At 38.9% G+C, this 25,274-nt stretch overlaps 1 protein-coding gene across 1 annotated transcript in view; it reads right to left on the reverse strand.

Moving 5' to 3' along the window:
• The window catches only part of UXS1 (UDP-glucuronate decarboxylase 1), a 60,431-nt gene that overhangs the window by 27,764 nt on the left and 7,393 nt on the right, over window positions 1-25,274 (reverse strand). Inside the window, exons 2-6 of the mRNA XM_009911428.2 lie at window positions 19,338-19,365; window positions 16,460-16,508; window positions 15,785-15,828; window positions 11,996-12,056; window positions 7,772-7,952 (exon numbers count right to left, since the gene is read on the reverse strand). Coding sequence (XP_009909730.1) covers window positions 7,772-7,952; window positions 11,996-12,056; window positions 15,785-15,828; window positions 16,460-16,508; window positions 19,338-19,365 — 363 coding nt within the window. The remainder of the gene's footprint in view (window positions 1-7,771; window positions 7,953-11,995; window positions 12,057-15,784; window positions 15,829-16,459; window positions 16,509-19,337; window positions 19,366-25,274) is intronic.

Raw genomic sequence — 25,274 nt, forward strand, 5'->3', positions numbered from 1 at the left:
TTGCCAGTCTTGCCTGTCTGAGTCTGCATTGTGTCAATGTACAATGCAAGGGGTAGCTGATACACCAGAAAGCTGTGATGCCATCCAACAAGAACTGGACAGGATGGAGACCTGAGTCTCCATGGAGACATGAAATTCAATAAAGGACAAACGTAGAGCTGTGCATCTGGGGAGGAAAAACACCAGGCACCAGTACAAATTAGGGATTGTCCTGCTGGAAAGCAGCTCCATGGAGAAAGACCTTGGAGTCCTAGTGAACAGAGAATTACCCATAGCACAGCAATGTGCCCTTGTGGCCAAGAGGGTTAACAGCATCCTGGGGTGCATCAAGAAGAGTGTGTCCAGGTCTAGGAAGGTTCTCCTCCCCCTCTACTCTGCCCAGTGGTGAGACCGCACTGGAATACTGTGTCCAGTTTCAGGCTCCTCAGTTCAAGGGAGACAGGGATCTGCTGGAGAGAGCCCAACGGAGAACTATGAGGATGACTGGGGGACTCGAACACCTCTCTTAGGAAGAAAGACCGAGAAGGCTGAGAAGGGATCTTACCAATGTCTGCAAATATCTGAGTGGTGGGTGTCAAGATGAAGGTGATTAGGACTCTTTGAGGTGGTGCCCAGTGATAGGACAAGGAGTAATGGGTATTATCTGGAGTACAGGAAGTTCCACCTCAATAGAAGGAGAAACTTTACTGTGAGTGTGATAGAACAGGCTACCCAGAGAGGTTGTAGAGTCTCTTCCTCTGGAGACTTTCAAAACCCACCTGGATGCAGCCTTTGCAGCCTGCCTTAGGCGATTCTGCTTCAGCAGGGTTTTGGACTAGATGATTTCTGGAGCTCCCTCCCAACTTTTAACATCCTGTGACACTTTTCCCCAGATGCAAAAAGGCAGAAATAGACCACCATGACAAAAAGGCACATCAAGAGCAGTACTAGCAGACGGATGGAAGATGGAGCATTTACCAAGTCTCATATGACCATCTTCTGGGTCAAAGGGGCAGGCAGCTCCAGGACTTTTCCTCTTTCACCCATGAAGAAAATTTGGCTCTCCAGTACTGAGCCTCACATCAATTAAAAACATGACTGGTTTTCCAAAACATTTAGAGAATGTTGGGTATTTCAGTGGTGTGGAAAGACAAGTTTCTACTCCAAACTGGTCACATTTGAGCCATTAAGCTGAAGATGTTGAGCCCAGCACAATTATTTCTCTTTCCACCTCCCCTCTATTACTGTCAGGTCTAAAAAGCACATACTTTTTTGTCTCAGAATTTCGGTAGGCCAACCAGACATGCTAGACAAAGTCATCTACCTATGTTGGATGACAACCATGTGTGCTTTGCTGCAAAGCTGGCAGTTAAAGACAGCAGACAACTTCCACTATTCTCAAGGCAGAACTATGGCAAGCTATCCTACCTACAGCTTTTCAGAGGATTAACTGTTTGCATGGCTGGGACAGCATCTACCGAAGGACAGGAATAATTGCATCTTGTAACTGACCTCCACATTGCTTTTCTTATGAGGTAAAGAAAAAAAAGTTTTAGTTTTATCTGTGCCTGCTAAGAAACCTTGAGCTAGCTTTGCAATAAAGCCATAGTGCAATTAATTGAAAATAACTGTGTGAAAGGTTGTGCAGAGTTGTACATAGATAGGTAAGGACTATACAAGAAGAAAAACTAATAACAGTAACATTATTCTGCAAGTTTTGTATGTAACTCGCATCAGGGGCTAGGACTCTGTAAACCACTGTGAACACAGAAGCAAGAGATAGCTTACCAAGCACAGGATAGTAAACTAATGTTAAAAAGCATTAAACAAATTTTTCATGTTACAATTTCACTGGAGAAAAAAAGGCAGAAACCCCCCATTAAAGCTTATGTCAAAACAGCAGAAACGCAGAATCTAAGATAAACATTCAAGCCATCAGGTACACAGTGACAAGTATAATAATCTAAGATCAACAGTAAAAATGTTATTAACATATTGTAAGATCAACAGCAACTAAAAATTGTCAGTTGTGCCCTTTTCTATGTGAAAAGATAAAAATCCACCCCTTTTTAATAGAGTATACATGGAATATGGAACATCTAAATACACGCACAAATGTGCAGTCTTGTGTTTTCCTTAATGCTAAATAAGTATGATAATCAACACAATCACTTTCACAAAACACTGCAATAAAACTTCCTTCATAGCATCTATCTTTATTTTCTATCTGCATCACTACATGTGTTCTGCATGCTTCTTAGGTAGACCGTAAGGGCAGAATCTAGCACCTTTCCTGTGACAGTAAATTACATTCTTTTCTATGAATGACCTTCATCTTCAATTTCTACCTTCAATGGGTCACGGTACCAGAAAGGATTAAATGGGTCACTAAGTCTACTAAGCACATGCATCATTCACTGTACTTGCTAGTCAGGAAGTACTAAGCAGAAAATCATTGATCAAAAGCATACAAACTAGTTTCTACAGCTTAAACATATGGACTTGCCTTGTAAAGAACAGCTACAGCAGTTCCATTACTGTAGGTCATACCGACACAGTCAAGCATTTCTACTGCACTAAGCTAAAAAGGACTACAAACACAAACTCATTTTCCTGATGTTAAAAAAAATCTGCCTGTAAATTAAGGCAATCTAAAATACCTTTATACAGATTTACCATATCACTTGTAATGCAGTAGTTTTGGAGAGCTTTACCAGAGGCCCAAACACTACTTTTAACTTGGCTCTGGACAAACAAAATTAAGAAAAGGTACTGGCACAGAAAATTAGAAGCTCTGTTTGCATGTGCCTTAAGTTACATGTGAGATTACTTGGAGACTGAATCAATCTGGGATCCTGGAGAACAGTATTTAGTAAAATTTCATCATCACAACTTCTGGAAAGTTGCTATTCTCAAGGCAGCTATAGGCTGTTGTTTCGTCCAATTTGCTGAGACTGCAGCTTTCAGCCTTAATGTCAACTCAGAGCCATAAGCCAAAGTCATTTTTAGTGCAAATTAAGTCAAAGATCCATTACAGTTCTATATTTAATATATCTGTGTCTATTGACTAACTGTATACCTTCTGAGAACTCTGAAAGCCAATCTCCTTTTTACTATGTATGCCATGTGTTTATAGCATTTCCCTCAACTTGACAAAGGTGGTTTCATTCTATCATTTGGAAAGCTTTTCGATAAAAATCCCCAACTGCTTTTGCATTCACAACAGTCACTGAAGGTGACCTTTAAGAAATGTTTTGTCAGAAACTGGACTGCTGGCAATAAGAATGAAAAAAAACCCACAACAAACTGAGACCAAAACTGAACAGCTTTATTTAACTGATCTTCACATGAAGTAGTTCAATTAATCTCAGGACACAAGTGGTACACCACTTATGAACATTCTTCTTGGTCACAGACTCACAGAATGGCTTGAGTTGGAAGGGACCTTAAAGAACATACTTGGTTCTAATCCCTGCCATTTTCAAGGACATCTTCCACTAGACCAGGTTGCTCAACGCTACATCCAGCCTGGTCTTAAATTCTTCCAGGGATGAGGCACCTACAACTTCTCTGGGAGAACCTGTTCCAATGTCTCACCACCCTCATAGCAAAGACCTTCCTTCTAGCATCTAATCTAAATCTACCCTGCTCTAGTTTAAAACCATTGCCCCTTGGCTACCACCAAGTACCCCTGTAAAAAGTTGCTTTCCATCTGTCCTGTAGGCACCACTTCAGGTCCTGAAAGGCCACGATAAGGTCCCCCTAGAGGCCTTTTCTTCTCCAGGTTGAACAGACCCAGCTCCCTCAGCCTGTTCTCATAAGAGAGGTGCTCCAGCCCCTTGACCATCCTTGGGGCCCTCCTCTGGGGCCTCTCTACAAATCCATGTTCTTTGTGTGTTAGGGACTCCATGTAATACTCCATGTGGGGTCTCACAAGAGCAGAGGGGCAGAGTTGCCTCCTTTGACCTGCTGGCCCTGCATCTTTTGATGCAGCCCAGCATATAGTTTTTGTGCTGCCAGTGAACATTGTTGGCTCATGTGAAGCACCTCATCAATCACCTCCAAGTCCTTCTCTGCAGGGCTCCTCTCAATACACTTGTCACCCAGTCTGTATTTGTGCTTGGGATTGCCCTGACCCAGGTGCAGGACTTTGCTATTAGCCTTGTTGAACTTCATGACATTGGCATGGATCCCTCTATGTGGCATCCCTTCCCTCCAACATGTTTACACAGTTTGGTGCTGTCGGCACTTGATCCCACTGCCCCTGTCACTGACAAAGATGTTAAACAGCACTGCATACTGCATTAGATAGGCAGTGCATTTGCATATGTTTTAAAAAGTCGGAGTGTCAGAATGCAACTACTCTTTGCTACTCTGTACAAACATAAATAAACCTATTTTGCTTTCAGCCGTCACGGGCCACAATTTTAGTAGTATTCTACTGCCAGGATGAGAGGAAATGGCCTCAAGTTGCATCAGGGGAGATTTAGATTGAATATCATTAAAAATTGATTTACTGGAGGTGTTAAAAAAAAAATGTGTAGAAATGGCAGTGTGGTAGTTTTGGGCTGATGGTTGTACTCAAAGCTCTTTTCCAATTGAAAATTCTGTGTTTTACCAAAAGTTCCTATTTATGCCATGAAATACTTGAGCCCAGCAACAAAATTCCTACTATGCAACTGTGCTTCTTTGGTTCAAAATCAGAGCAAGTAGAGTGACCTAATTAAGTTGGAAAGCAAACGAAAAATCTCTTAAGTGAAGCCTTACAACTAAAAATACAACCCTTGAGGACTACATTGAACACCTTTCTGAAGGAAGAGGATCTTTAATGGCCGTGGTGGTGTTAGGTCGATGGCTGAACTCAATGATCTTAAAGTTCTTTTCCAACCAAAATGATTCCATGTTGCTATGATTTAAACTACACAATTTTTTGGATATAATGATGGAGCATGCAAATTGTACTGTGCATTTGTGATTAGGGAAGTGAAATCAGGTCAACTAAGTCAATTATTTCCACTATTGACTGGAAATATGTGGCATTGTCAGGCCTGGCTTACTTTCAAACTTGTGAAAGGAGTAATAAAAACCCCCCAAAAATACTCCCCCCCCCCCCCCCCCCAAAAAAAAAACCAAAACCCCACAAACAACCAAAAAGAAACCAAAGGTCTAAATGTGTTCATGTGAGTTGTGAAACAGTTCCATTGAGGAGAGTATCTTTCAGATGCAAATGACAGCTGCAGGTAAAGGGAATGTGTATGTATCACTTTATAAAAGACTGTACTAAAGCTTCCAATGATTGTTGAGCAGGCAGGCAGGAGAAACACGAGCAGAAGAAAGACAGAGGCTGTGCATCTGCCTGATGTTTTCCTTCAGTTTTATTCAACCAATGGAGCTATTGTAGACATAGTGATATGTGTGCACAAAGGTAGCTAATAACCAGACCTCCAAATTTATTACTGCATTAAACCTCAATATGAGGGTTAGGTTGAAATTAAAGTATCTTTAGAAAACCCAAGTACTTAAAAAAAAAACAGAACTCAATTACAAGAGAAAAAAGGGTTAATACAATTACTATGCAAAATTTTGGGGTTTGGTTTTTTCCCCCCCACTTTTCCTGACTTTCAAAACTCCCAAACCACTTCTACCCCATTAAAGAATCCAGGGCCTTTGCTTTTCTGCTTGAAAAAACCTTAGTGAACACTATATTCTTGTGTGTTTTCTGCTGACATCTTTGCCCAATGCTAAAGCAAAGGAAATCCTAGTGGAGGACAAAGTCAGTCACCAGAACAGTTAACTATAGTTACCACAGGGCTAAGAAATAAAATTTCTTTTTAGGTGATTTATTGCTGTCTCTGGCCAATCTAGATCAAGATACAAGAATGCTGAGTGCCACTTCATGTCATGGATCAAAGATAATGACTCAGACAAAGCAGATTGTGCGTAGGCATCACTGTGAAGCTAAAAAAAATGTATCAAGAGATTTAGTGAAAGCTAAGCGTCTTGAGACTGAACTCATTTTTCATATCAAAAGTGCATACACTGTTCTTTCTAGATCAGAAATGAGGTCTCTTTCAGAAATAAAGCACTGATTACTCTCTCAGGAATTTCAGTGCCAAACAACCTTATATGACCTTGTTTAAACAGGGCAGCAAATAAACAGGAGTTCTTTAGATACAAAACTTCTTTTGTCATGACTTTAGTCAATCCAAGTAAAATGGAGAAACTGGGACTATGAAGAACTGATCTATGCAACAACTTGTTAGTCTGTTACAATACTTATCCCTCATTGTCTCACCTGTTTTCTTTTTTGGACTACGAAATCTGCTCTGAAATTAAATGTTATCATCTTCCTAATTTACTGTATCAAGGTTAATTTTATGTTAGCATTTAGCCATGCCAGCTCTAATTTACACTGCTGGAGGATGAGAACACATTCAATAAACTACCTACTGAATAACATGCTATAATTTGTTCTCAGTATAAAATGGGGAATTGGTGCCCTAATTACATGGAACATGGGAGACATAGCTGAATGATCTCAGAACTCCCATTCATTAGTGCCTTTTAACAGGGCAGCAGTATTAGCAATGATCATTCTCTAAGAAGGTCTCAAGTGTAATCAATCCAAAAGGTAACAAAAGAAGGGATTAGGCAAGTTGACAAATTGAACTGGCTGAGGTATAAGCTACCAGCACCTGGAGCCAATTAGTAAGATCCCAGCTCCATCATCCTGTCAGTGGAGGCAGAAGGTTGAAGTAAAATAAGCAGTAACTGAACCAGTACATTGTCAGAGCAGAGAAGGAGCATTTGTATGAAGGACTGTATTAACTGTAGTCAGGAATTCATCACAAGCAGTACCAAAAAACCAAGACAAGAGATTAAATTACTAGAGATTTTCCCTGTGGAATGCCTTCCATTAGAATTCAGCAAAAATTAAAACTTAATAGCAATGTAGTTGTTTAATATTTTTTTAAACAAAAAAATCTGAGGTATTTTTAAAGGGATGGAACCAATTCACCAGAAATGCAGTATAATTTCAGTAATGCTTTTGTTGGTTCACTATACAATTACATACCAGCATTTCTAGACTTTGTTGGGAATCTCTCTCAAATATGGCTATGGTAATGCTATCTTACAATTTGTCGTAATAGTTTGAGGCTTCCGATAGTTCAGATGTTGAGCTACTTCTAATTCTTCAAACCAGAACTTTTGGGTTTTGCTGTTGATTTTTGTTTGTTTAGGGTTTTGTATCAACAAAAAAAATAAATCTTGAAAACTGGAAAAATTCAGTACTGCCATTTTCCTATTCTACAGGCTGTGGAATGCTTGTACCTGTAGCAGGAACAATGTTTCCCATGGAAGAAACTTAAGGCTACTAAGGAAAGTGAGTTGACTTGTCCTCTAAAAGATTTTATTCTCCTTTTAACTGACCATATGCAGGTGCAGTATGCATGTCACTACTGTAGTGTTTAGACAACACATTCTGTGTGCAAGCCTGTGCAAGTACACAGGGATGCAAGACAACGGATGGGACTGATAGACTGACCTGTTGCCATCTTGTCTTTCCACAGTATCAGTCCCCAATAGAAAGTCTTTAAAGATTTCTTTGGTCCTATCCATTCAGAAAGTAAGAAATTATTTCAAAGAAAAAAGCACTCCGAATGGTTCACCCCACACTGGTCACAGAAAATAGGCTAATAATAAATAAAGCACAAAGCTATTACATCAATCCAGAAGTCAGAGCACTAAGGGTAAACCACAAAATGTAGATACCAAAGCAGAGACTACTCACCTTCAATGTACAGGGGCTCAACGACATCATGATTTATCAGTTCGAAGTTCTCATGACCAATCCAGTGCTCCACATTTCTTTTCCTGCCCGTAAAGAAGTTGTCCACAACTGTAACCTCATGGCCATCCATCATTAGTTTGTCAGTAAGATGAGAACCCACAAACCCTGCTCCTCCAGTTATCTGCGTTAGGACAGTTGGTATAAATTTCTTTTTCTTTTTACAGAAACACCAGACATAGTCTACAAACATGAAGACAGAAGAACAGTAGCTCTCAGATCTTTGCTTACTCCAGGGGAAACAACTCCATTTCCATGTTTTGTTTTGTATTTTTTTCTCCCCAGTATTTATAGCATTCAAAATTTCAAGATACATTGCTTGACATGTTTCATCACTGTCAAGGCTAGAAGTTCAGCTAACCATTCATACCAACAAAATCTTTTTCAGATTAGATTAATTTCCTTTTCTTTCCTTTAAATTGGATTGTGCCTTTTTGTGATGGCAAGGCCTAAGGAGTCCCCGAAAGGTAAACTGAGCAGTCTTTGCAATTCCCACTTCTCTGAAAAATGAGACAAAATCCAGTTTATTTTTGTGTAAGATTTACAGCATCAGATGTGTAAAGTCCAGTTTTTACCCAGTTTAAATTGAAGACGTGTTGGATATTTTAAGTGTGTGCTACAAATTCTTTCACCACTCAGAGAGGGAAGGAAGGGTATTTTTAGATGAGATTTCTCATTTAAGATATGTGCCAAACCAAATATTATTCTTTTTTGTGTTTTAATACATCCACAGACCACATCATTCCCACCTGAAGTGGTCAGGCAGTTCAACTAGACGAACACTGTAGGTCTCTTCCAACTGAAAATACTCTATTCCATTCTATACCATTAGCTCCAACACTCAGCATTTGCCTGTCTTGGAAATTTATGATATTTCCCTATAGTGAGATTTACATTTTTGAAAGCGATTCAGCCATTATTTCCATTCTTCAGCTGCAGTGACAGCTAAGTAAACAACACATGGACATGGTGTAATTGTCAAGAACGAATCTAATGAACGGATGGTGTGCTGCAGTGACAAGCACCGTGGAGAAGGATACAGATGTCTGAAGTTCCTTCACTTTGGGCTAGTCAAAGCATAAACATTTATCCTATCCACTCCCCTGCCACCCACTATTGAAAAAAGCCAGATTAGCAAAAGTTCTCTTTAAAAACAAACAAACAACTAGGAAAGACAAAGGCTAAGAAAAATTGGGGAGGGGGAAAAAAAAAAGTTAACTACATCTGTTTTCTTCTGTATGAACTTGAATATCTACTTCTTGTATTCTGACACTGTTTTTCTTATTAAAAATTCAGGGCCACCAGTGTGTTGAAGACAATTCTAAGTACCAGTTAATAAAAGAATGATTTAGTTGGTCTATTTAGTATTCTTCTGGGTTTGTCAGGGCTTCTTTGTAGCAGATTCAATATGTAATTCAGTTCCTTGACAAACTCAAAGGAGAAAGGATTTAAGAGAAGCTCTCTTTGAACAAAAGAAATATTGTCAAGGCTCCCACTACTCCAAAATAGACAGGAGAGAACATGTTTTTGGCAGAATGTTGTGAACAAGGAGAGGAGGATAGTAACTAAGGGAGAACAGCCTTCTGCCAGGTGCCTCCACTTACCAGGGCAAAAAATATTATGCACAGAAAACCTACTGCCACAAGCTTATCCTGACTTGGAAGTGAGCTGCACCCTTGCTGGAAGTTCCAAGGGGTGTTTGTGGTGATTATGACAAAGTTCTCTGTAGATAGCCTAAACCTATTCTTTCTGCTGAGGGTCAAGGAAATCCCTTGCTGCTACTTTTATTTCCAGGACTCCAGAGAAGACAAACTCGGTGTCTTTGGTGCAGTAAAAAGTCATCTTCCCCATTTCCCTTTTGAAAAAAACAACCACAAACCATACCAAACCAAGCACTACTTACACCACTCTTCTTGCTATATGCAAGCAAAAAAATAATTAAAAAAAAGCACAAACCAATTTTGTCTGGAAAGAAGTTTCAAATTACTTCAAATCTGTAAATACTTTTAGATAAATATACATTAGCCTTATATCTCCATAAGTATAAGATAAAGAACTACTTGGAAAAGGAGCTGAATTTCCCCTGGAAAAGTAAACAATGGTGTAAATTTGTTTTCAATCATTACTTGAGACTACATTCAAAAAGCAAAGACAATTCATCACTACAGCTCTCTGTATAATCTTCCTGTAATTTACTCATAAAAGCAAGGTCAATATACTTAATTTCAAAACATGACTTCCAGATCACAATGATATATTAAACCACAAAATCATACACTGTATACTGGATGAGAACCATTTCTAGATCAGAGCTGAAGCACCAGCACCTGCTTCAATAGGCATTCTCTTGTAAGACACCCTTAATAAAAATATTTCATTACTTAGTAGTACCAATATGCTTGGTAACTTCAGCTTCTACTAAAAGACATAAGTATTACTGATGATTTCCTCCACCGAAAGTTTGTGTATTTACTGCATGGGGCCATTTCTGCTCTCTCAAAACACTTGCTGTCCCATATGGAAATTACATTATTTCATGCTTTTATCAGCCTACTATATTCTATTTAAAAAAAATAAATCCACAACCAAAAAACAACAGAATTCCTTCTCTTGCATAGAGAACACCATGGCCTAGTCCCTTCAGCAAACTGAGCAAATAGATCAATCATGCACAACAGTATGATGACTTGTGCTTATGAGGCTTGTGAATACCCATTCTAGTTGTCGCTGAACTAGTTCTTGACCACCATCATGACCACAACAGAATGACTGAACAACTTGCTCATCCTTTTACCCAGCTTTCTCTTTAGTAATTTAAACTACACCCAAAAAAAAAAAAAAAAAAGTAGCATGTGGACGCCAAAAAGCTACACACTCCTAATTCCAACTACCTGCCTCTTGAAACAATAGACTTCAACAAAATAGCCATTATCTTTCAGTGGCAGTCTGTAAGTTACTATTAAGAGATCCACAACTTACTGGCAACTTGCACTGACACTTTTCTTGAAAGCACCTTCTGGCTTACACAGAAAACATGACATTAAGGTAACTTTATTACCCTTGCACATGTGAGCACACAACTCCGGAATCTCACTATTAAACCCCTCTCTGCTATTTTCCTCAGCAGATCTTCCATATTTAAGGAGGAATCACAGTCTACAGGTCTACCTCCTTCAGACTGTCATAAAAAAAAAAAATCACAGAATAACATTGCAGAACTAAACTAAATTGGTAATATTTATTCTTTATGAAGTTTTGCAATAGCAATTAAGACAAATGACGCAGTAAAAGCAAAGCTTGTGTTTATTTGCATCGTTTCAGTGTTCTTTGAAATGTTAAAGTCAAAGTGAGAGAGAACACTGGGTAAGTCAGGCACTTTAGCAAGGATTTGTCCTAAACTTTTTTTGCTCTCTACTCCATAAGTTCACACTCTTTTATTTTTATACCTCAAGTAGCTATAGTTTCTCTGTCCCTTCATAACATGGAGGTTTTTTCCCCTTTTCCTTCCACAGGACAGTCTGAAACAAGGAACAATTTGGGGCACTGTTAACTTCACAGCTGTTTGTAGACAAACTGGAAAGCCAAAGTTGCATCACAACTTGCTGAGATAAGAATCCCTTGGACAACTACTTGGACAACTAACTGGCCTGACTTAACCCACCCCTCTCTTCCACCCCAAAATACCTATGATGCAAATACCAGAACCAACAAAGAACAAGAGGTATGAACATACCCTCAGTCTAATTAACTGGTCCTTCTTAACAGGGCTGCAGTGCAGCTGCTCTTCCAGCCTTCTGACTAGATTTTGTCCAATTAGGTCACACGAGCTTTCTGTCAAGATATGCCTAAAAAGTTTCCCAGTTTCTACAATTTAAAACCATCTGGGGGCACACAGAAGGACCCTTTAGTAATGCATTCCTGAGATGTTACAAGCAGTAGTTTAACTGGCACATTAAACCTCCAGAGCCCAAGTGTGGTTTGAGGCCATCCATATGCTAAGTCTGAAAACAAAGTGAAACTTTGTGCAGCACATATGACATCTAAGGCCATTTCTTTATTCCTGCTCATGTCACTACTTCTACAAGATTGATGACATTTCACAGATTTTTTTAATATATATAGTTTTTAACTTCCCAAAAAGTAACCCCTGAGTAAATACCAACTTACCAGAATTCTTTTACGATCCTTTTCTGACAAAAATTTCACCGGTGGGTATTTCTGGGTGAAACTACAGAACATTTCAAAACAAAGAAAAGAAACTGTGTAAGCTTCAGCCTTGCTGCTTCTATCACAGATCTGTCTTTGAAATATGAAAAACAATTCTGGAAACCGCTCACTCTTAAAGTTCTGCTAAGTCTATGTTTAGTTCATTCCTCTAAAGTATCTGGGCCAACATGAGCAGGTGCCTATTCTTTGTAAAAGTACTGTGAGAAATACCAAAATCGATCTGCATTCATTTACTAAAATGAATCACTTCTGTCTTTTGATAGATAGACCTTGTGCCAGGCATGACATCGGAAGAGAACAAAAGAGCAAAACATGAGCAGTAATGGGACTTCATAAAAAAATCACAACCAAAAAACCCTGTTCTTTTCCAATAAAATAACCTTTGTAAATGTTCTGTAGCAGAAAGCAAGTCATTGACTTACTGTATTAACTCCAAACAGTTCTCCTTGAAGTTTCAACGTGAAGTTTATAATGTGAAGTTTTAATTCTTCTTAAAGCTACTTTCTTTTTTTGTTTTGTTTTGCAGTTTCCTCTTTATAGGAATGTAATTTTAGAATGTTATCATTTTGATCATGTAACATACAAATCCTCAGTGCTCTCTCAAGCTCCTGATTCTTAGAACCTTAGATGACTTTCATGGACATGGAATTACATACTTCATTCTCCCCACCCCCAGCATGCATTCTGCATAGAGAAACAAACTCCTCCAAAGAGAGGTGTGATTTTTATTGATTTCAGTAACTGGCACTGCAGGCTTGGCAGTATTTTCATAGCTCAGGTCTTTCTTAATTAAGTATCAGTGTAACACTGGACAGAAACCAAACTATGGTTACTCCTCTCCTTCAGTAAATCCAGCTGTTAGAGATGCGACTGGATGCAACTGTATGCAGGAGATACACATGTCAGGAGTTCATGCCAAGATTACATTTTCATCTACTCATAAATAGATTCTGACTGAACTGACCCTACACCTCTGATCTTGAAGCACCTCCTATGCTTCTAACCTGCAGTACTGGCTCAACAGGAATTCTTTAGAGGTAAAGCAGTGATGTTTCTGTACTTTTCATCAGCTTTTCAACAGAGTAAAAATTGCTTTCAATTTCCAAGATAGAGGAAATATGGCAGCAGAATCTTCCAATGACATCCATAAAGGTAGACTGAAATAAAAATCTACCTATGTTTGCCTTGTATCACTACATGGGTCACTAATGGTAACCCTGGTTTATCTGATTTAAGATGAAGCAATGGGAACCAGCAGTGCCTAAGAATAACACAGAGATGTAAGCACAGCCTTCCTTCCTGAGAGCAAAAGGCAAATCAACCAACCAACAAGAGATTTATGGAGTTTTGTTTTGTTTTTTTTTAAGTCATGCACCAAATAAATCAATGCAAGGTAAAGTTAGTTTCCACTGTTTTAAGGTCACACAAATCCAGCGTGGAGTCATCATACTGCTGCTAAAGGGACCTCCCAACCATTTTTGCGCCTTTCATTACACAAGTACTAGCTTAGAGGCAGCGGGCAGAAGTCTTGAACTGGTCCAGTTGAATGAGTTTCTGGCAACACCATTGGGTTTACCCTGACCTAATGCTTGCTTTGATGACTACATGGCAATGCTTTTGCTGTGCAAATTATAAATAAAAACTTTCCAATTGCAGCTTCAGTTAAACAACCTCATGTCATGAGACTAGCGTTAAGGAATTCTTCTCTTTCCTGCTTCCCAAAAGCATGACAATGGCTTGGTTTCAGGTTTTATCAGCTTATGAGGTAAATGAAACACTGACACTAAACAGTAAGCTTTGCAAACAGGATCAGCCTTCAGGCATCTGACTGTGGTGAGTGGTTCTTTACTGTTACTTTATTAATTGCAACAACTCACATGAACCAGAGATAAATGGCTATGCTATTTAAAACAACAACAATAAAAGCCAGTATTTCCTATAGACCATACAAGCCCATAAACCTACACTTGGTGAAGGTATATTTCTCAGATGGGCTCATACAGAGGCTAAGAAAAAAAAATTCTTCCTCATTGCCAGACATTTGAAACAAGACTCATCAATACACTGCAAACACGAGAAGAAAAAGCCGTTGAAGTGGCTCCTGGATCAAGTTTTAATTTAACAGTTCCACTCAAGAAATCATTGTTCATTTGGGGAAAAAAAATAACAATTATTTTAAAAAGAGCCAATCAGGATAATCTCCCACAGAGGTCCTCTGTGAATGGTAGAAGGAAATACATGAATTGCCAACAACTGAAATAGAAGATACACTGGGCTATCAATAAAGATTAAGTCATCTGAATAGAGGCAGGACATCGAAATTGTCTTCTGAACATAAAATCTTTACTCCATAATTTGACTATAACAATTGGTATGGTAGTATCACATTTAGCTACAATAGGTGATGCAGTCTGAAATTTGTTTCATGTAGCAAGTACATCACTAGTTCAATCCATGAAGTTCACATTTATATTAAGAGATGAGCAATCAGATTAGTATTCTTACTGAAATAAATCACATGTGGCAGGTCAAATCAAATTGACAGGTCAAATCAATTGACAAAACCAAACCAAACCAGAATTGACAATTTTTATTCTTCCTTTTATCTTTTTGTTTTGTTTTTATTTTTAATTTTTTTCACAGCACAAGTGAGGTGGGAGGAGGAGGGACAAGTGCTCACTGGTAAGACAAAACTCAAAACACCAAAACACCACTGCAGGTATCAAGCATACCTCTGGCAAAGAGCAACGGGATTCTGGCCCCGCTCCAGACAAACAGGACACGAGCACCAGTATGCCATATGTAACCATACAGTCTACTGGTACTGCTTGGTTAAGCCCAGACTTGGCTCTCTGTTATGCAGCATTCTCAGCTAGCTCCTTGTTTGGGACATCAACAGTGCCACCTGTGAAACAGTATTGATGTCGAAAGCAGCAGTTTCATCATCAGAACTGACAATTCCCATCTCTAGTTATTTTGTGATGAAAAGCATCTCCCCATGAGAACACTCAGATGGTCAAAAGGCAACCAGGCTGGAGAGTGGTTCTGATGGCACAGAAGCGAGGATCTGATATTGCAGGTTGGACACAAACACAGGGAGGGAGAAATAGATCAGGCATAGATTTTTGTTTTCTTTTGTTTTTGTTTAATAACTATGTCAATTTAAGGTGTTTGCCAAACTAAAGAACATAAAAAACCTAGTTTGCTTTCCCTCAACTGCATCATCCAGTTTAAACCAAGCTAACATATTCCCTTACAAATCCTGAGGGAAGTAAGTCAGTCAAGCTCATCCAAAGCACATGTACAGAAGAAAATTCACAAGCAAATCATACTACATTAGTTGAACCACAATAACAGACCACAAGTGTCAGAAATGTGAGGGAAAATGTTCTTGGTCTCTTGATGCCGAAACAAATATTTTAGCACACATTCGTGTTGGACTTTTTACACCGTAGTAATGCATTCACCAGCTGGACTCAAACCAGCAAATTCCGTCACAGGATTTGGACTTTAGAAAAACCCAGCGCCCCAATTTACTTTAGGGGAATGAATCAATCAGAATACCTTAAGCATTGATGTATTGCAGAACCCCATCCTCACTTTGATATAATAGAAATCCAAATGTCCTGAGAGTATACACTATTCTCAAGAGCACAACTACAGAAGTGACCACTACTGAACAGAAACGGTTACTTTTTAACTGCTTCCCAAATTTAACACAAGACGTACCTTTTTTCTAGATCTTTGATTTTCTCCCTTAGAGGTGCAATAACCTAAAATAATGGAACAACATTTAATCTCTGAAGAACTGACAAGATTCACATCACAAAACATGCAAATGAAAAGTTATTTTAGAGAAAAAAAATCATGGTAAGCAGTCTCCTATGGAGAGTTTCACTGAAGACGCTCCAAGAAACTTGCAACTTAAAGCACCCTTTATGTTAAAATACCCTCTAACCTTTCACACCAAATACCAAATCCTCTGCTACAGTGTGAAAATCCTTAGTTTACCACTGAAAACAAAACACATCAAGGCTGTGAATATCACAGCCTTGTTGGTAAGTTCTTCCAATGTTACAATTCCTCTTTGGCAAAGCTAAGTCAGAATTTACTTATCTGAGGTTGCTAGAGGCAATCTACATTGAGCAAAAGCACAGTGAGACAGTCAGTAAAACCTCAACTATTTAAATTGACAGCAGATACACTTACTTATGAAACATGACTATAGTGAAGAACAGTTCAGAAAGGTATGTACAGACAAATCCAATGCTTTGAATGACTTTAGAGAATGGAGAATAGTGACATAGAATTAAACACCCTCTTTCAATATGGTAAAATGGGTGAAACCAAGTCTTCAAAAAAACCACAAAAAAACCCCCAGACTGCAAGTGCTGGCAAACTAACCTCCTCTATTTTGCTTTCCACCTTCTGATCTCCATTTTCTTGAAGAGACCTGTTGGGAAAAACAAACAAACAACTAAACCCACCACATAATCCATATCTAAGCAGCAGTTGCTCCACTACACCTGCATCATGCTTTTGGAGGGTGTCATGGATTGAGTTGAACCCGCTGCCGTTATTCATACCATGCCACAGTCATGCCAGCTTCAAAAAAATGAAAGTGCTAACTGGAGCAAAGTACTACAGGGCTTGAAGTTCAGACTGCAACATGTGAGGCTTCCTGTTCTGGTTGCTGCTTCTGGGGTATGGTCTCTTTTTCTGCAGACATGGGGGCAGAAAGAGTGGATGTCGTGTAGATTTGATTTTCTGTTTTATGCTGGGTTTTTCCTGCATTTCACTGTGCTGCTTCTGCAAATAGGATAAGCTAAGGTAATCATGCATTGTATTACTATTAGACCTACATTGTATTATTACATTAATTACATTATTACCTAAGGTAATTACACAATGTGCTCATGATATCTCATGTTATACCCAACTCTTATCTCCTTATCTCAATCCTAGGTTGTGTCTCTTCCCCCCACTTTTGTGTTGGGAGAGCAGGCAGGTTAGCGGTTAGCCCTTGTGCTAAACTGTTACAGAGGGTCTCTGTTTATGCCACAAGTGTGCTAACAGAACATTTTCCTTTAATGCCATAACTGTAACATCAATCAAAAGGATAAAATGACAAATGCATTTGGCTTTGAACTTTTCCAAATGTAATGGAAACAACCCTACATTAAAACTTGTCTTAATTGACCATCTGATGGACAACAATGACTTCATACAAATGCTACTCATTGGAAATGAATCCAAAGATGAAGGATGTCAAAGTAACTTGTGAAAACAGAGTACTAAAAAACTGGTGCCTTGCTCAAATCTGTATAATTTTATTCAGTATCTAATTGTCTAAACTATTTCATTTAGTTGTGTTCATCTCTTTGAGTAAACTTCCACAAGCATAGAACATAAGTTTTTAAATATATTTTAAATATTTTTTTCAATCAAATCTTCCCCAAAGGGTAATTATTTATCTTACAGTAGTAAGACTTTGCATACGAAAGAATGCACCGGTATCCAACATAAAATGGAGTTCTTTCAAATAGAACAGAGCTCCTTTTACTTGTGATCTGAAGTCATTACACCTAGAGAAACAGAACATATATACACAGAATATACACATGCTATTAGAGCAATGATTCCTTTCATATCCCTCTGTAAAACTCTCCTACAAAAGAGTTCTCTTCATTCCAGAAGTAAGGCAAAAAAAATCATATAGATCAGTTTTGTCCTATCAGTATAAAGTGGAGTAAACTCCTACACTTTTCAAAACAAATTGTAGTTTATTGTAGTAGTGGCAAATGAAAAACCTTCAGTTGACAGACTATGAATTTACTAAAAATATGCAATGTTATGCAATTCTTGTCATTTTTTTCCAAATGTCTTCTCAAATAATATAATTCTACAAAAACCTGTATGTACAATCTGTGCAACATCTAGCCCTTCCTCTCTGCTACAGGAGCAAGGAAAATTTGGAAGAGAGTATGAATATGTTCCCTCAATAATGCTTCATACTACTGTTTATTCATAAATCCTTGAATTTAGGGACTGGCAGCCTGCAGTTTTTAATAAGCTCTTCCTTAAAACAAAGACCATCTTATTGACTGAGGCCAATATCAGACCTTCAGAAATAGTCTTCCCCCTTGACAAGTCTGTAACAGACAACTCAAAAAGTCAGATGTAGCTAACAGCAGTATTTTTACGGTAAAGACAGCTTATCAGGGAATGAACATGCTGGACCCCATACCCACCTACTCTTGAACTCATCTCAGGTTCTTGTCCTTCCTTTGGACACACTCAGCTGCTCATGTTACAGCTGTTAAGCTGCCATAGATTGCTGGTCACAGTAATATGGTAATCTAAATGATAGGTCCCATCTGTAAGCTTTGGCAGCTCAGCAGCTGTTAACCTCACAGCTGAACACTTCACAGCAAGGATGGGAAACTCCAAGAGAAGAGGACTGCTTGGGACAGCAACAGATCTCAGGATAAGCTGCACTGGCATCATTAGTTTTCCTACTTTGCTGTAAATTTGCTTTACTCTGTGCAGCTAAGAATGGCGACAGAATACCAAAACTCTCTACCAGCAAAACAACATGCTGAAATATTTTGTCCTCTATACATAAAGACTTTGTTGTAGTTAAACTGTCCCCATACTCTCTTGTTTTTTCAGTTGTGCCTTCTCGGCGAATTTTGCCAGAAGGCAAACGCTCATAAGTGAGTAGAAACACTGTGGTAATGTGCATGTTTTGCTTCATAAAAATTCTGGGAGATAGCATTAGAGCGTTTTTCTTTTCAACAGTTAAAACCATTGGATTCTCTCCCAATTAATTGTAGACAAGGAAAAAATCCTTTAAAAAACCTTCTCCAATTATATGTACAGATATATAATTATAGAAAGCAAGATCTGCAGCTCTTCAATGTTTAAACCTTTATTGTCATTGAGAGATGGTCAGAACTGCATTGTAGAAAAGCAGAATCAAAGACTATGTCCTCAGCTATACTATGTGCTTCAGATATTTGGCTGAAGAATTCAAAACCAGAGGATGAATTTGTGTAAGGAAAGCAGATGTTGAAGTGCGAGTAAGATCCTGGGTAAGACTTGCAGCAAACATAAAAGCCTTTTTGAGCCTGAACACCTTGTATGCAAAAAATGGTTATCACAGCAGCACAGAAACCATCCAAACAACAGTGTGAGCTGCTGTTCTGTTTTCTCAGATGGGAAAAGTAACATTATTTCAGATAAGGATATTAAATACAAAAACTGTATACATACACCTTACCTCATATTGACAAAGTTTCCCCATACAGCTGGAAAATAAGAAGAGAGAGAATATTACAGTGCCATGTAACAGTACATTTTTCCTATTATCATCAGAAGGAATTTAAAACAGTATTATGTTAATCAGAAATTACCTACATAGGTTACATACATGATACATACACACACATTCCAAGTGACTAAAAGACATTTTAAGAGTATGGGAGGAATTCTGACGAAATCACATGAGACTGTAACAAAGAGAAAGAAAATACAGTAATTCAATAAAAGGACTAGATTATTCCAAGTCACACCTGGAATTACCCAACTAGTAAATGAGCAGATACACTTATTTGATCATTATCCCCACACTGTATTACAGAAATAAAATTACATAGAATTACATAGAATAAACCAGGTTGGTTTAAGATCATCGCATCCAACCCAACAACCAATCCAACACCACCTAAACAACTAACCCAGGGCACCCAGCACCCCATCAAGTCTCCTCCTGAAAACCTCCAATGACGGCAACTCCACCACCTCCCCCAGCAGCCCATTCCAATGGGCAATCACTCTCTCTGTATAGAACTTTTTCCTAACATCCAACCTAAACCTCCCCTGGTGCAGCCTGAGACTGTGTCCTCTTGTTCTGGTACTGGCTACCTGGGAGAAGAGACCAACATCCGTCTGTCTACAACCCCCCCCCCTTCAGGTAGTTGTAGAGAGTAATAAGGTCACCCCTGAGCCTCCTCTTCTCCAGGCTAAGCAACCCCAGCTCCCTCAGCCTCTCCTCACAGGGCTTGTGTTCCAAACCCCTCACCAACTTTGTTGCCCTTCTCTGGACACGCTCCAGCAAGTCAACATCCTTCCTAAACTGAGGGGCCCAGAACTGGACACAGTACTCGAGGTGCAGCCTAACCAGTGCAGTGTACAGGGGCAGAATGACCTCCCTGCTCCTGCTGGCCACACTGTTCCTGATGCAGGCCAGGATGCCATTGGCCCTCTTGGCTGCCTGGGCACACTGCAGGCTCATGTTCAGCCTACCGTTGACCAGCACCCCCAGGTCCCTCTCTACCTGGCCGCTCTCCAGCCACTCTGACCCCAGCCTGTAGCTCTGCATGGGGTTGTTGTGGCCAATGTGCAGATCCCGGCACTTGGATGTGTTCAATCTCATGCCGTTGGACTCTGCCCATCTGTCCAGCCTGTCCAGGTCCCTCTGCAGAGCCTCTCTACCCTCCAGCAGATCAACTCCTGCCCCCAGCTTAGTGTCGTCAGCAAATTTACTGATGATGGACTCGTACAAGAATTTTCTACTATACCTTGACACTGCACACATCAAACAAACCTGGGATATTGAAAAAAAACCAAACACAAAACCCAACAAACAGCAAGAAAAAAAAAAAAATCCTCCTGTGGACCTTGAACTACACAAACTAGAAACTGCAGACTGGTAAGAGTCAAAACACCCGCCAACTGATGCCACAGGAGTTCTGCTTTACAGGTAGCAAGTATTTGTGCACACGTGTTCTCTCTCTAAATATGTAACTATTGTACCTAAGCAATGTAACCAAATGCCTCACTATGCAAGTAAAGTTCATTTATTACACCGTTTGTATGGAAAAAAGCTATAAGGAAGACAAACACTCATTTTCATTTTAACTTTCAACTAGGACACAGAAAGTGGTTTAACATGAAACCAAGCTACACTAGAGAGTGGACAGCTTCAAATTGTCAAGACAAAAATGATTAATATAGAACAGTTATGTAAGTGACTCTGCAACAAAAAGCAACGCAGGAAATCCACCCCAAATACCTCCAGAAAAATCATGCTCCTACTGCTCTTTAGGAGATAAGCCTCAACCCAAGAACCCTAATTTCACTAAGTCATAAGATGGAGGAGAAGTATATATACAGTATATACATACAAAAAGCTTCTGAAGTGTCCTCAGTTTTTGCAAGTTGCACTTCAGGTCTCATTGCAGATAATGAAGTATTTTGCCTAGTTTCAGGTTTTGCACATACTTTCATGATTAGTACTTACTGATTCTCAAGCAGACAACCAAGTGTTACAGAAACATTAAAAATGATGTCATAGTCACAGGCACCTCCTCAGCCAAAGAAGAAACGAAACACCAAGGAAAGGACAGCAGGGAAAATCGACTGAGGATGCAATAATGCAGTCACCATTACACCCCTTAAGGGATGGCAAAGTGACTAAACTGCTTGTAACAACTTAGCGGTGCTGAGCAACTCAAAGAGTAACTCCAATCTGTTACAGATTATCAAACGAACTGCAGGACACTAAGATACCTCTGGTGGTATCATAAAACCCATGTCATTTTCTGAAGAAAAGGATAAGGAAGCTTCATATTAGAACAGAGGATCAACAAAATCCAACTGAATTTAAGAAAGCCTGTGAATTTTATATTAATATTAGATAAAATGAATTCTCCTTTGGAAAATGGGATACAGTACTGAACACTAAGTTAAATCCAAGTTATTTACCCTGTGGCTAGAATTATAGAATTATTTATGATGACACAAATAAAAAAAATTAAAAATCCATTAAAGTGAATGATGACAATCTAGAACTACAAGTACAGAACTATCAAGTCACACATTACACAGCAACATTTAGAATAGTTATTTTTTGGGGGGGCTACAGAAATCTGTACAAATAATGAAACACTGTCTACAATGGGGCAGGAAACATCTGGGCTTGGTGAAGCACAAACTGAAGAAAAAAAACATGAGTTGCCAGCTGCACCACAAATGCCACCCTGCCAGACTTGTTGCAAAGGCAGTGCAGCTATACTGTATACAAGAAACAGGTTTTCTAAAGAAAATATGTTAATTCTGCATGCTCAGTGTCCACAGCAAGGAAAGGGAGCTCAGAAAGACATTAACGTACATCCAGAAACACTATACTAGATATCCTAGCTCTGTAAAAGCAAATTATCTTCGAGGAAGTCTATTTTTGTACCATTGCATAAAAGAATGAAGCTGCAAAATGAACCACATAGCAAATACCATATGGAAGGATTTGAGGAACCCTGAAGTCTCTTTCACATGCAGCAAAAACTCACTTGAAGTACTTTGCGGTGGGTTGAACATTCCACACCCACCCCCTCCCCCCCAATAAAAAACTGCCAGAGCAGCTCAGTTGAAAGCAAATAAAGCTGTATCTAAGCAAAACTACAATCTAAAATGAAATGCAATATATATGTACAAAATATACAATATTTACATATATGTACAACTTATAAACAACAGAAGAACCTCCCTGGCCAGAATCAGGGGGCTATTAATAGCCTCCCCTTCCTTGTTCCCTTCCCTACACCCCTGCATACAGTAAAGGAGAGAGAAGAGCAGAGAGCTGTTTGTTAGTACTTAACCACAACACAGCAATGCAGCCAACATCAGCAAAAACCAGCAGAGGCACCATTCAGAGGGAGGAAGCAAAAAGAGAGTGAGTCAATTTACAGATCTAAGTTTTATGGCAGATATCTGTCCAATGGGATTATTTAGAGCATATAATTTTTCTTTTTACATCTAATAGTAATGTATTTACATTCTACTACTGTCTGTTCAAGATCTGTGGAAAATTTTCAAGGCGCAGCCTAAAACTACCACACCCTCACAAAGTATTATGAATGCACAATTCTAAGGAGGATCTCTGGCTACTGCACATTCACACAGTTTGTTAAAGTACACCACAATTTTTTATATAATTGGCTTAAACAGCTGCAGAATCAACAGTGCAAGTACGACTTACAGAGTATTTCCCTGACTTATTGCTTCCTTGCCCTAAAGGGTTATGCCAAGACCAGCCTGGCATTCAGGCAAGAATGATGGAAACATATCAGGCAAGTAGGCCCAAACCCACAAGTTGAATGATGCAGAATTGCAAGGCTAAATCCAAGACAAAAACCCTCACAGGCACCATAAAAAACCTTGACAGACCCACCATGTCCTTTCCAGGAAGGTCATGAATCAAGCACTATGTATAAACCCAGTTTTCAAATGCATCAACTTCTTAATGAATCTGATTTGAGCAAACTGACATAACAGAGCATCCCACTGCACTGCAAAAGCCAGCCTTTAAAAAAAAACAATGAAAACAATTCTGACTTTAAAGCCAAATCTTTTAAGTCAAGAGGTATTCATCCAGGATGACAGTCCCATGCTAATCTCAAACCTTAGAGATTTAACACCCTCACCCATCAACAGTCATATACAGTACACACTCTATGAAAAACTTCCTATTCACCCAATTAGAGAGCATTCATGGACAGAGAATCTTCCTGTCATCTGCTGAAACACTGCACAAGAGAAGAATTCATGATGAATTGGACTACAGAGACAGAAGCATGACTTGTAACCAAACAAGATGCTCACCTACAAGAGAGAAGAAACAGAGGTTCCACTTTTTGACTGAATAAAGTAGTAAGTAATCAGAACATCTGGATTGCTCTGAAACCCACAAAAACCTGGGTTAATGGCCTGCATGAGAAAGGTCTAACCCCGTTTTGACTACCTCTTCTGGGATGTTTTCCCCCACTTCATCCCTTGCACAAAATAATGAGAAAAATAAGTTTTATTGTAGCATTTTTGCAAAGATTAATTGCAAGTGCCATGAAGGTTAAAAATATATCAGAGCCATTAATCACTCCTACAGACTTTTCACTTTTAAGTGACAACTTCCAGGGAAGAATGACATGCCTTGGATAAAGCAATAACAAGCTGTACTTTTCTAAAAGAGTTTTGTTTCTTAAAGCCTTAATCAAAGTATTGTTATTAGAGAGGTGTTTACATTTTGCCAACTAAACATTCATCACTCACGCTTTTCAGAAAATCCCAATGTTCTTTTTTGTTTGGTTTGTTGTTTGGGTTTTCCCCCTGCACCCTCTAAGAGATAAAGCTGTACCTATTTGGCAAACACAGCCTTATGGAAAAATTGTGGTAGATTTCCAAGACTTCTTAAAACTACTTTAAACAAAAGCCAAGCAATCACAGACAAGTAAAGAACATTTTTCTTTCTACTGAAGATTTGTTTATTTTTTCTAGACAAAACCCTTTCTGAAGTAGTACAACAGAGTAGTACAACAACTGGGCTGCCTTCAGCAAAGGCAAATTCCAAGAGCCATCTTTTGGATACAAACCAATCCTTCCTGCATGAAGTAAAAACAAAAATCAAACTAAAAACAAAACACAAAATCTATTAAGTCACACTGGAAAAAGCACAACAGAAATCCCAAGCAATTTACTGTTGAGCAGCCACAGTCAGACTTAGCTCTGACCAGCTGCACTTCGTAGCAGGAAAAGGATGTATGTTTTCACCTCAACATCCTTGGAACCTGTTAGCTGCAATACTACTTACTGTATAGGTTTCTATAAAACACAGATTACTTCTCAGAGAATGGTATGTGCCTTAATCAAACCACAACAGGCTGGGAAATCATAAAAATAACACTATCACTATCTGATGGTGGAAAAAGAGTCTCAAAGAAAGCCTGTGCCTTTACCCCAGCATGACCCTTCTTCTTTGGGGCTCTATATCTGGCATTCAAATCAAGTCATAAACTATCAGAAGGCATTGGTGATAATACACACTCTTAAGCTGGAATTATCAGTGACAATATGAGTTTCAGCATCACATGCATTTTAAAAGAGACATTTTTAAAGAGTGAGACCATGATGCCCAGACATTCAACTGTACCAAAAAGGGATGCAGTTTCTTTTAAAATAATTTTCTTCCCAAATGCCCTTGTTTGTTGACAGGATTATGTCTGTTTCAAATGGATCTCTATCAATAGAAACAGCATGTGGGAACAATATGAACTGATAGACAGTCATAAACAGAATTTCTAGGCAAAACTGTAAGCGCTGAATGCCCAAAATTAATTGCTTCTGCAAAACCTTCTATTTCAGACAGATGCAATGTCATTCAAAAGAG

This window comes from Dryobates pubescens, chromosome 7 (assembly GCF_014839835.1).
Source record: "Dryobates pubescens isolate bDryPub1 chromosome 7, bDryPub1.pri, whole genome shotgun sequence".
NCBI lineage: Eukaryota > Metazoa > Chordata > Aves > Piciformes > Picidae > Dryobates > Dryobates pubescens.